Below are 13,110 nucleotides of genomic sequence, written 5' to 3' on the forward strand. Positions count from 1 at the left end.
CTGCTGTGGCTGCCACACTCCACACCTCCCCTGCAGCAGAAGGACACAAGCCAGGACAGCAAACTGGCCCATGGGGTCCGTAGGACCTATGCCAAGATCCATTTCCATCCCAACACCCTTGGATTGTCTCTCTCTGGGAGACAATCTTCTTCTGCCAGAGAAGTTGGGGATCTGGACCTTTGAAAACCACAGAGCAATTTAAAATTACAATTTTAGAGAAACATTTAAAACGATGAAGCACCAACTATTTTTGTTGAGAGCCCTTCTTTGCAAATGTGGAGGAAACATTTAGGGACACACACCTTCTTCTCTCCCTTTTCATAAGATGATTCATTTCTCCTAAATAGAGAGATGAGAAAGACTGGGTAGAAGGACGCTGTGGATTGACATGAAAGACGAAACTTTTTTTAATTCAGAAAAATAGTTCATGTGTTTTCACACACATGTACATGTATGCATACACACACACACACATCCAATCCCCCTGAATATCCCAGTTTCCCCTGCCCCTTCCTTGCCCCCTCTCACTGGCTCCGTAGCCTCCTGTCCCAGAACAACCCCACCAGGCCTGCAGAGCCATCTCTGCAAAGGGCATGGCTGTCCTCTAGACTGTAATCCTGAGTCCAGAGGTCTAGTCAAAGATTGGGGGAACATCCACGCCTTGACCCCCAGGCCTGCCAGTGTTCCAGGACATTTGCTCACTCATACCCACTCACAATCTTATATGCACCCCGACTCCCCGACAGAGAGAACTATGAGGAAGGAGGGGGCAGCTTTTGCCATCACTAAGATAAAGAGGTACCAGGCAGCTCTGCTTGGTCCCAGGGCTCGCCAGCCCCGCCATCATTCCCACCAATGAGACCCTTTCTTAACCACACCCAGGCCCCCATATTGCTGAGGCTGTTGATTCCTACAGACCAGACCAGAGGTCAGCTCACTCCTGTTCCTTTCTAAGGCCTTTCCAAGCAGAGGTGAAGTCTAGGCCCTCAATGCCCTTCCCCTGAACTCTTCTTCCAAGTTCAAAATCCTCAAGGAGCAAGAAAGAGGGCAGGTGGCTGCGTGTGTTCCAGAGGAGAGAGGCGAGGAGTTGCTGTGGAATGGGTTATGTGACAATGTTGTTAGTCTAACAATGCAAGGGTGTGGACGCTATCTGTGTAGAACAGAAGGAATGGCTTCAGGTGCTGCTCAGGATTCTTCTCTGGAAGAGGTTATAGCTGTGGTGAGAAGGTAATAGCATCTTGCCCACAGCCCTGAAAGCAGGCTCTACCTAAAGCATCAGGCATAAAACAGAAGTTCTCTCCTTCCTTTTACAAAAGAAAAGGCTGCTTCCTGGTGAGCAAACCAGGGGTGACAGGGGGCAAGAAGGGCATCCTACAGAGACCATTCCTCTTACTTCTGGTGGTCAGTGACCCAGGAGGACCCAGAGAGCCTCATCCTCAGGCTCCTAGGCCTCGGTTCCCCACTCCTCCAATATTTCCAGGCCTGCTGAGTTAGGGCTCAGCTGCCTCCCTCTTCCCTCCGCTGGAAACAGAAGCTCCCAGCGAATGTTTCTAACTCCTGAGTCCACTCAGCCATGTCCCCCTTGCAAAATCCTCCCCTTCCCGCACCCCCCTGCACCCAGCCAGCCAATCCGCGGCCTGCGAGCCTCGCCAGACCCATCTCCCAGGGCCTCAGCGGGATAAAACCGGTTGGCGATGCCGGGTGGATGGGAACAAACTTCAGAAGGAGGAGAGACACGGGGCCCAGGGCACCCTCGCGGGCGGACCCAGGCAGTGAGGGCCTGCAGCCAGCCGGCCAGGTATGTCACCCAGGGGTTAGCTGGAAGCTGGCTGTAGTGAGGACCGGGAGATGGAAGAAGGGAGAGGGTCCCAGGAAGCCTGGCAGCCTTTTCCCTCCCAAGTTAAACGGGATAAGACTGGGACAGCGGAGGGAGTGGGCACGCAGGTTGGAGTCTGGAGCTTCAGCGCACCCTCAATCTTTGATCCTCCTGGGAAGCCTGTTAGCTAGGCCGGGCTGAGGTTGGCCCTACTTCGCCTAAAAATCCTCGTACTCCTGGCAGACGATGCAGGTTGTAAAGGATAAGGCCTGGGGAGGGGGCCTGAGGATGCAGGCATCGAATCTCATCGCATCTCATGCCCTTCTCCTGGGTTTGTGCAGGGCAGCGGCAGGCGCGGCCCGGACCTGCGTGAGTAAGCCCAGAGCCCTCGGCGGGCTGCGAGCGACTCCCCGGCGATGCCTCACAACTCCATCAGATCTGGTAAGAACGCGATGTGGTCAGGACCCCCAACCCCCGCGCAGCTGAGCGTCCGTGCGTGCGCTGGATCTCGGGAGCGTATGCACGGGATTCTCGGGACCCACCCGCGTGGGGACCCAGCTGGGGGCGCCTGGGGCCTGGCCCTTCGCTGGAGCCGCCTCGCTGTTCTCGGGCACTGGGGTTCCACTCGGCCAGCTGAGCCGCCCTCCCCCGGTCTTGGTTTCGAGGGACCACACGGAACGGTGAGGGGATCTCTGTGGAGTTAGAGGGGGTTTCCTTTGAGCTCCATTCCCAGTCTTGCATGGCGCATTAGGGTGGACATTCTTCTTGCTCTGTCCCTGGGCTGCACCGGTGCTGGACTGGCCGTTTCCCCGTCCCCGACCTCTGAGCCCTCTTCCTCGGGTGCGCGCAGTCCTTCCCAGTGACTCCCCTGGCTGGACTGTGAGCTCCCCGCATCTCTCAAGCTAAAGGGAATAGAGCCGGTGGTCCCGGGCCTGGGAGCCGGCAGCGCACTCAGGTGCTCTCCGACTCCTCCTGGCCCAGCACTGGGCAGGCAGGGAGCCGCGCGCGGGGCGTCCGGCTGGTGAGGACTAAGCTGCTCGCGGAGTCGAAACCCCCTCCCCACCCGCGCCAGGGAACAGGGCCTTCAAAAACACTCGAGCTCCCAGGCCGCGATGCCTGTTTTCCCCCTTCCCAGCCAGGGCTGGGCAGGGTCTTTGCTGGGAAGGAGCTCCAGGGTCGGGGCTGGTGGGTGCAGCCGTCCCCGCGCGCAGCGAGTGCGGACAGCGGCGGAGGCGCAGCGCGGCCCGCGGTGATGGATGGAGCCTGGCCAGCCGCAGAGAAGGCGATTTATGGGGCCAGGGCGCATCGCTATCGATTTGAGCCGGCGAAGTGAGAGGAAATCAATATTTCAGAATGAATTCTCCGCGAATATGAAGTCCCGCTCGACAAACGGGACATTTGTTATAATAAGGAGGGTCGGATCGGGCGCGGAGCGCGGCTGAGATCTCTATTTAGCCAAGCGCACGGCGGGGCCCGGGTTGTGCGGCGCAGTCTCCAGTCCCAGGGCCAAGGCTCGACTAGGAGCGGAGCGGGAACCCCCTGGGGCGCCGAAAGATTTTTTACCTGGGTTCTCTCTAGAGCTGCAGACGAAGTCAGCAGAATGCTCCCTCCCTGCCCCCATTCCCCTCAGAGAGCTGGGCCAGAATAGTCCGGCTGCCCCCAGAAGGCGCGGGGTCCCTTCAGGGGCCTCAGGGTAGAGACCTCGCAGCCATTCCCCTGCTCAGCGAGGTTGGCGAGACCTGGGACCGAGTAGAGCTGCCTGGCACCTCTTTACGGTCCGCGCCCTGGAACCACGAGCGCTCCTAGGCCACTTTCTAAGGTCAGGATCAGGTTTTAGCCCCTTAGTCTTTAGCCAAACCGTGGTATACAATACCACACATCACCAGGACCATCCTCGAGGCCGAATATGCAGTGCCCGGTGCCCGATCCCATGCCAGGCTGGTCCGTGGCACTCTGCTCGGCTCTGGAGGTCCATCTTTCCTCCTGACCTTCCCCTGACCCTTCCGGCGGTGGCAGGAGGAGTGGATGCTCTCAGAAGTCAAATTTACTGGGCAGGGCTGGACCCTTACTCTCTGTCACTGCCCAAGAAATGAGACGATGTCCCCGTCCCTCAGATGAGCTTTTTTTTTTTTTTCTTTTTTTTCCGGCTACTTATTTTCATTCTAGAAGTACTCATTAGAATAAATGGGACTAGAGTATGGAAAGAAAAAAAAGGCACAATTTATTTTTACTGTAGTTTTAATCAGTATCAGTCCCAAATGATGAGATGCGTGCTTTCCCATTAGCTCCGATGCAAATCGCGCTTGGGTTTTGGGAGGGAGCCCTCTGCCCCTGGACCTACCAGGTAATTTTTTCCCGTCTTCTTTTCAGAAAGACAGAGGGGCTTCTTCTACCTTCTTTCCAAAACAAATAAACAACGCGGCAAGGGAGGATGAGACTTTCTTCTTTAGTTTAATTTAAATGCTAATAAAACAAGAAAACAGCCTGTAACAGCACAGACTGTTGAAGGCGCTCCCCGTTTCTTTTCTGAACCCTCCCTTTGGCAAACCTGAGGGAGAGGCCCTCCGTCTTTCTTATCAGTTTACCTGACACTGTTGTCTATAATTGGAGCTAAATTCATAAGCGGACACCTCTTGTTTTTACAAGCCCATTTTCTCTCAGGTTTTAGCAGCTTCCCCCTTTTCCCCAGGCACCTCCATTTCTGAGTTCGGCAGTGCTTAGGGAGCTCCCCTGTAAGTTTTCTTTGAGCAGAGCCCGGGACGCAGGCAGCGACACGGCTTTTCGCGGGAGCGAGGCCGAGCGCACCCTTCCCAATAACCCGAGACGCTCAAGAAAAGTTTCGTGCGCGGCCTTCGCCGCCCAGCCTGCCACGGCTCACTCTCGCCTCGTCGTTGACTGGTCTTGCCTTGCAGAGAGTCTTAACATTGTCTTTCCGACAGATTTATTCTGAAGGAATGTTGAACGCGAATCATTCTAATGTGCGCAGGTCAGCGATGGGCTGAACGTTCCTTAAAATCGTTATTTTTGTTGCATCAGGGACGAAATTCTCTAAAGCAAAAACATTTTTTAAAAAAATTCAAAGATGCAGAAGAAATGATAAATGCCCCAGTGAGAACAATACTGCACCAGCGAGGAAGAGTTTTGTGAAACCAAGTAGGCTGTCATTAAAAGTTGTCTTAAATAACTTGTCGCAGCCCACTCCCACTGGTCCTGAAAATAGTTCATTCAAGTGGTAAAATTAGACAAGGCAGAGGACGATGTCTCTAACTTCCCTGATCTGAGATCTAAAGCCCCATTCCTTCCTCTTGGTTTTAGAATTGAGGAAAGGGGAACAAATGCATTTGGAAAGGATCTGTTTTCTTCCCAGGTTTCCTGCCTGGGTTGAAAATAAGGTTTCAGGGAAGGGAAGCAGCTTTGAGGAACATAAAGAGGTATTGGGGTTCATCAATTCATCTTTGTTTCAAGACGGTCTATCTCCCCCACCCTCCTCAATGCAAGTTAATTAGGAGATAATTTAGCTACCTTGTGAATTAGTTTTAAGATAAGTATCTTTTTAAGCTTTGTCACTTTAATTGCCCCACTGATTGATAAGAAGTAATTATTTCTAATTGACACTTTTTTGATGTCTATTGGAAGCATTTATTTGGAACTTTTTGGGGGTAGAAGGAAAGTTAATTAATGTTATCAGTCTACCCCCAAAAAGACTCTGCCTAATTTTGTTGAAGAAGACAAAGGAAGTGAAGGAAACCAAATAAAAAAATCAATCTCATGGAATTTTAATTATTAAGGGACACTGTGGTTCAAATTAGAGGGCATCTACTAATATAATATGTCAAAAGGTTCTATTTATGGCCTCAAATCTCTAATTTATTGAGATGCATTTTATAGGTATTCATTTTCCTATGGATACACTCAAAGGCCCTTTATATGCTGCCTTCATTTTGGAGCAGGTTCCTCTGCTGTGTAAATAATTTTTGTGAAAAGTAAAATCTGTCGACCTTGGTATGCCCAGAAAAAATGAAATCATTTTTGTAAGAGCCAATTGTAAGCAAGATTTACTAATAGTCATCCTTGTTCTGTAATTATTGATGGAGTTGGGTATAAAGGTGAAACTTTACTTACAGTGACATGCCTTTTCATACCTAAACTTTGGAGTAAACAGTTTAATCATTCACATCCTCCAGAACATTTTGCTGTGAGAGAGAAAGGAGTGAAAGAATAAAGAGAAAAAGAAGGACACTGAAAGGAGGCGATGGGGGTGGAGAGGAAAGAAAGGGAGAAGGTAGCTGGAGAGAATAAAATGAAAGCATTTATTTCAGAAATGAAGATAGCCAGGTGCGTGGAACCTTTGCCATTCAGTATAAGAAAATCGAAATCCTGCTTTAAAAACACATTTTTGTTAACACCAAATCTCTACCACAGTCTCTAAGCAACCCCTAACCACCATGGGATACCCCTACTTTTCTACACATTTTTTTAAAAGGCAGAATTTTAGGAAGCTGGCAGATCCGGATCTTGGATATCTGGCTGTCAAAGTCTTTATTTGGGGTTATGAAAAGGAAGCAAGAAAACACACATTGTGCTCTGGGATTTATAAAGAGATTCGAGTGTTGTTTATATTTATTTCGTTATTAAAGCCCCTGTGATCCTCATCTCTATTTTGTATGCACAATCTTTTCATAGATCGACTTGTGACTTACTGATATAGGAAAGCATTCCCACATTAACCCAAAGGAGACACATACACACATGCACACACACGCACGCCTGGAATGAGAGAAACACAATCACACAGGACGCGTTCCTATCAGGTTGATTTCAGCCAGTGCCTTTTTCAACCACTCATTATAAAATCTTGTCTGCTGTTATTGATGTTTCTCCCAGATTATGGGGAGCTGCAAGAATGAGGAAATATTTTAAATGAAAAATAAATTTAAGAAGTACAAACATCAGATAATATCACATACCAACCTCACTATTAGTGAAATTGAAAGAATATATAAATAATGCAAAAAAAATCAGCAAGGGAGAGTTTAGTAATGGAAAATTCCCCTGCAATTAAAGGAAACGGTAATTTAGTGAAGATATGCCTGAATGAATTACCATTTATTAATTGGTTCTCATAAAAACAATTTGTGTGTGTGGCTTGGGGAGGGGGATGTTTAAAGTATATATTGTCCATAGATAAAGCTCCTCAAATATTCATATCAAATTATGTGAAAAATAATTGTGAAAAATCCCAAGTCTCTCACTGGCAAGTTTCACCTGTATGCAGAGAGCTTGAATGCAAAGGAAAGGAGTCCCATCCAGATCAGAAAGAATAAAACCGGTTCCCGCTTCTCTTGGTACATTTCCAAATCTGAAACGAATGAGGAACACACTGGTAGAGTCTTGTATGCTTAGGAACATCCAAACCGGGCCCCAAGAAGATTCCCCGAGGACCTGGCTCTTCTGGGGCACAACTAGCTGGGGCAGAGGAGGGCTGCTTTGTGGTTCTGGTCCCCCAGCCTGCTCCAGCATCCTCGCCAGCTCAGGCAGGAACTGCAGTTTGTAATCTCAGCCAGGAGCTTGCTAGGGTTGACTGGTGCATGGATGTGTTTACTTTCTCTCGCCACAGTTGGTCTGTCTTCAGTTCTAAGCATTTTAAAGCTGCTCTATTTATCAGTCCAAGAAGTGCTGAGTTCTCAGTTGAGCTGAGAAGCTTTGAGCTCTATGGTTCTGAGTATGCGAGAAGCCAAAAGATTAATGAAACTGTTTCATGTAAGAAAAAAAAAAAAAATGTTTTAAAAAGTGGAGGCAGGGGAATGAACGAGCTCACCTTCAAGGCTGCAGATTAGTTTTGCTTTTGTTTTCGTTGAAAACTTGGGGCACTGGCCCCCACCGGGTCCTCATTCTCTTCAGAGATAGAACTCAGTATTGAAAACACCCTCTAAGAGAGGAGAATGTGCCCTCACGTTATCTTCTCTTAGCGGGTGTAGAGTTCTTTGCGGGAGGGATTCTTTCCGAATGCAGATTGGAACACCTTAGCCCAGGTTCTTCTGGGGAGGGAGCTAACACACTCTGCCTAGGAAGTGCAGGCGATGACTACTTTCAGCAGGAGTTCTAGACATTCCTTTCCTGGGGAAGGAGTACAGAGCATGACAATCCAGGAGTCTCTTGGCTCCTGAAAACTCCACTCTCCCAGACAATCCCAGTTCATCCAGTCAGTGGTCAGTGACCCTGGGTTGGATGGAGTCTCTGCTGGAAGAAGCATCCAGTCTTCTTTGTTTATCTACAGTAAAGACACTTTTAAGTAGATCTTGAGGATTCGTAATTATTTCCTTAGGGCCAGAGTTAGGGCTGACAAGACCGTTTGGGTTGCTGAAAGCCCCTCTAGACCCCTCCCTTGGCCAGATAGAAATACGATGAGCATATTTCCTTTATATAAGCCACCGGCCAGAAAAATCTTCATGGGAAGGCTTCTGTCTTAAACCTGTAATTCATGTCACTGAGTCTGGGCTTTACCTTGCTTGGCTGGGGGTTCCTTCCCCAGGAATGGGCCTGGGTGGAAACCAGCATCTCTTTACTGAGCCATGTCCAAGATCAAGGGAAAGAAAGTCCAAGAGTCCTCCAGGGATACTTGGGTTCCATTTCTGTGTTTCTACCTGTGGACCCTCCATAGTCCTGAATGTTATAGAAGACACTGGCAATCCCTATGGCTCAGCCCAGCCAGCCTCACAGCTCCTCCTGCTCATTTACATCCAAAGAAGGAGAACGGCTGCACAAGAGCTGAGCAGACCTGGCACTTAGTGAGCCCTCAGTGAATGGAAGCTGTGATTCTCCCCTCTGAGGACTGCCACAGGTGTGGTATGGTGCTGAGAGCAGAAGTATGCATCCTATCATTTAATTCTCACAACTCTGCCAGGCAGGTATTGCTATTGACAATGTTATAGAAGAGAGGGGAAGGAACTGATGTTCAAAGAGGTTGATATAACTCCAATTCCCCTTTCCACTGCTCCCTACCTCAACCACCCAAAGTCCAACTCATCAGAACTCGGCTACTAGATGATCGGCACCTGCAATCCTAGTGGAAACTCCCATCAGAACCCTTGATAAGAAGGCTCAAGTGGTTGTGCTGGCAGTGACAGGCAGGGCCTTCAGTGTATCAGTTTGCTTTCCTCATCAGTGTTCCCCACTCTCCAGTTTAATTAAAATACGCCCCTTTCCAGTATGGTTTTCAGTCTTCCCATCTGTGAAATGGAAAAGTGGTTCCTGCCTGGATGCCTCTTCTAGAAGTAGCTATGAGAAAAAAGGAGATGATCAGTCACTTGGAAAGGCAGAGGGAGGGTGGCCTTACTTTCACACATCCCCCCAAGGCTGCCGTGTCTCCATCTGCACTGGAAAAAAAAGCAGCTATCCTCAGGCACCACACGTTGAAGGACCCCGGGGAACTTACTTCCCTAACTTGGCATCTCCAAAGTACACTCAGCCTCCCTACCTAGGTTCATCTTGGAGGTGATGCAAATAGCTTCAGAGTTGCTGGGGAGGCTTCCCCATGCTGTTAGGGGCCAGCACTGGGGGCTCCAACCACAGACAGCATAGCTAGGAGTGGTGGCCACTGGAGGCGCCGGTTGTTATGTCCCAAAGCTTAGGTTCATCCCCTCTGGCACTTCCTCAGGATCCCTCTCACTCAGGGGCTTAAAGGCAAGGCATTTCTCTTTGGAATCTCTGCAGAGGTTCAGTTTTAGAATGTTAGCTTGAAAGAAAGGGCTTTTAATGTTTTCACGTTTTCATGTAGAAAGTAGCTGCTTAGCTCCCGGGCTCTCAGATGAAAACCTGTCTTTGGTTTAAGCAGAGGGAGAGATTGAGAAAGAAAAAATAATTCATTCATCCCTGCTTTTAACTTTTTTTTCCTTCTGTCTTCAGCCACAATAATCATTGGTTTTTTCTTTTCTATTTGTTTTCTTAAATGGCCTTGGGGTGACCTGGGTAGTTAGTGCTAATTAGTCCACTAGGACATATTGTGACTGTCAGGGCAGCACAGCAGAAGGGTCCAGGAGCTGGTTGGGTGACACACCTAAAAGAGAAATGGCTTAATCTGCTGCCATCGGTGTGTACTACAGTGTTTGCGCACACCCAGGCCCTCTGTGTGTGTTGCAGTTTCGATTCTTCGGCATCTCCAGGAGGACAGTAGAACTATTATTCTTGGGATAAACTCTGGGGCCGTGAGGTGTCAAAAGGGTAAGAGACTTTTGAAATCAGCTTGAAGCCAGAGTGAAAGCCCCTGCCCTGCAGGCAGAAGAAGGCAAAGCCCGGGCTTCCTTCTTGGCCCAGATCTTGCTGTTTTTGTGTGAAATTAGTCAAGTCAGTTGTCTCTCTGGGCTTGTACTTCCTCGTCTTTATAAAATATGGTGATGTTGCGGGGCTTCTGGGGAGTCATGTAAGTAAAACCTGTCTCCTCACCTGGCACATAGCTGCCACTCAAGACACTTTTCCATGCTCCATGTAGTAGTCACCAGGGAGCAAAGTCTCCAGAACACATTCCCAGAGTCCCATTGTCGTCGTATTTCCTGTGAAATGGCCACCAGTAACTTGAAACCCAGCACTTTGTTCCATTTAAAATTTAGGACAGACTTTTTAATATTTCCTGTGGACAAAATAATAGATTTACCACCTAGGAGTACTGGGATTAAATGAAGGGACGCATGGAAAGTGCTGGCTATGACCTCTGTGGCTGTTATCTGTTGTTACCACAGCCTGAAATGGAAAAGGACGCCTTAGTTCACTTTACCAGAAAACCCACTCATAGGGAAAACACTAAGCTTTTGATAGAGTGGCTGTCTGTGGACTGTGTGTTGAAATTCAGAACATTCTAAGGACTTAACAGATTTGGTCTTTGAGCAAAAATGAGCTCAAGTGGGTTTGCAGTTATGCTGTGTGTGCGGCTGAGACAGGACTGCAGGAAGACAAGTAGCTGTCTTTAATTGACACTGTATCATATATTTATTTTTAAAAAATTAAATCCACGAATCCTGTGCCGCCTTCTCTCTCTCCCTCCCTCCCCACCTGCCTCTGTCTCACAATTTTCTACTTTGGGTAATAATAATCCAGCTTTGGCCTGATAGCAAACCCTGGTTGACATTTAAAAGTCTCTGCGATTAGCTGAGCACCAAATCTCTGACTTAAGCTTTGCTTTGCTCTTTTGCTTCAACACTGAGCAAGGTAGAAGGCACCTCTACAGGGCAGGGAGCTGGAGTCTTGCTCTTCCCTTTCAAGAAGGCAGACCTGCAGAACCAGGAGGGGGAATGAACGGACAAAACAACTCACTGGTAGGGAAAGGACTGAACACTAACAACCCGGTTGGCGGGAGCACCGAAGGTCATTTACCTTGAACAGTCGCCCCAGCACAACTATGCTGTGGCTGTTGACAGATAAACCCCATCTGGCTTTCTCGAGTCCGGTCCCTCATTGTTCCAGAGCCAGTGTGTTCCATGACGGTCTACACCAGGGCTCCATCTCAGGGCTGCTGGACAGTTTGTGGCAAAATGTGGCAGGGCTGTAGGTACAAGTGCCATGGAGACATTTCTGCCAAACGAAAACGCTTGCTGGTCACTTCCAATGCCTAGGTTCCATGCCTTCATAGATATGCAAACTTTCCCCTTTCTAGGCCTTACATCTCTTTGGCAGTATGACAAGACCTGGGTCCTTCGAGCCTTGTGGACCTTCCTGGGCCCCCCGTATTCTCTGGGGACATGGCAGTACCCCATACCAGGAAGGTCGCCATGGCCCACGGCCCACCCCCACTGCTGGCCATGGGGCTGTCTAGACAGGTGCTCCACACTGTGACAGGCCTGCCTGGGCCTCAGGGCTCCCCCTTTTGCAGGTGGCACTTGCTTTCAAGGGTCCTGCTGACAGTGACACAGCTGTTGTCCTGAGACTCTCCTTTCCTTGGGGCCTGGCTGGGGCCCATGCCATGTCTGCAAAGCAGTTGGTCACGTGCTCCCCACATTCCAGCTGTCCTCACCCAACCCAGCTCCAAAGCCACCTCCCCGTGAAGCTGTCCATGATTCCTCTTCCTCCTCCCCACCTCCCCAAGGTCTCCTAGCACTCTGCCTGTATGGCATGCCTTGCAGTCCAAATTTTGGAGAAGGCTCGATCTCTGTGGCTCTCAGCTTCCAGACTTGAGCTACTTGAGCACCTGGGAGAACGTATGCCTCGCACATCTCAGAAGCTTCATAGGCTTTCATGATGCTGGTCTACCTAGATCCAGATTGTTCAAGGCTACAGGGGGCTCACAGATGAGATTCTATCGCCACATTTTGCCAGTGAGGAAACTGAGACCCAGAGAGGTATGTCCCGACCCTGCCTGGTCCCACAGCACTTGTGGCAGAGCAGACACTCCATCTCATCACTAGGACTCTTTCCATGACGCTGGAGTGACTTCCAGGGCATGTTGAGGTTAGAGTGAGGGCTGACCCAATGCAGGAAGCCTTTGCTGTGGCCTGTGCTGCATAAGCAGGACCCAAGGGAGTGAAGGGGCCTCCTTCACCTGCTGACAGGGACTGGAAGGCCCAGTGACAGCTGCTGAGACAGACACAGATCCATGCACACTCACATGCATGCACACACATACACAGCATATGTACAATACTCACATCCAAACATACAGACAACCCGGTGGGATTAGGGTGAAGCAGGAAGGCACCCAGGGTGCAAAATTCAAGGAGGCTCTCCCTCTCTGGCTCATGCAAGGGCAGGGTTGGCCCAGAGAGCAAGTGCCTCCTTAGACCTTGTAGCCTGGACGCCTGGCTGTCCTCACTCTAGTCTCCTGTATCCATATTACACACACACTCATACCCAGTTACACACACAGATCACAGTACTCACAGACATACACATGCACACATGAATACAATATTCCCCATCTCATACACATAAACATACTACAAGTAAGCCTTTAAAATGTACAAGTATGTGAAGACTGTCCTAGGTCCGTGGGTGATTAAAAAAGACCAGAGAAGGCCCTGCTCTCAGAGACCCTGAGAAATGCAGCTGTAAAGTTACCGGTGTGATTGATGAGTACTGGCTGTCCTCACAATTGCTAGAAAGGAAGTCATAATCAACGCACTGGTAGGGTGTAAGCTATCCAGGGAATCTGCTCTGTGCTGTGCATCTATTTAGGCATGAGGTCACTGACATGTGACCTCCCTGTTCTTGCAACTTGTGGTTTAAGGTCTGAGTAGATGAATACCAGTGTCCAACTATGAGTCCCTCCTGGCCCTAACCCCTCACTGAAGTTACAGGTCATGGGTAGT

General features: G+C 49.4%; 1 protein-coding gene across 5 annotated transcripts in view; it reads left to right on the top strand.

The window, feature by feature from the left end:
- The first annotated feature begins 1,706 nt into the window (after positions 1-1,706).
- The window catches only part of PAX8 (paired box 8), a 62,928-nt gene continuing 51,524 nt past the window's right edge, over positions 1,707-13,110 (top strand). For 4 of the 5 annotated variants that reach the window (XM_025354017.1, XM_025354019.1, XM_025354020.1 and 1 more), the window contains exons 1-2: positions 1,707-1,798; positions 2,158-2,257. In XM_025354017.1, the coding sequence (XP_025209802.1) occupies positions 2,233-2,257 (25 nt within the window). In that variant the 5' untranslated portion in view covers positions 1,707-1,798; positions 2,158-2,232. Of the gene's footprint in view, positions 1,799-2,059; positions 2,258-13,110 lie in introns of all 5 variants that reach the window. The other variant, XM_025354018.1, reaches the window with a different exon arrangement.

This window comes from Theropithecus gelada, chromosome 13 (genome assembly GCF_003255815.1).
Source record: "Theropithecus gelada isolate Dixy chromosome 13, Tgel_1.0, whole genome shotgun sequence".
Taxonomy (NCBI): Eukaryota; Metazoa; Chordata; class Mammalia; order Primates; family Cercopithecidae; genus Theropithecus; species Theropithecus gelada.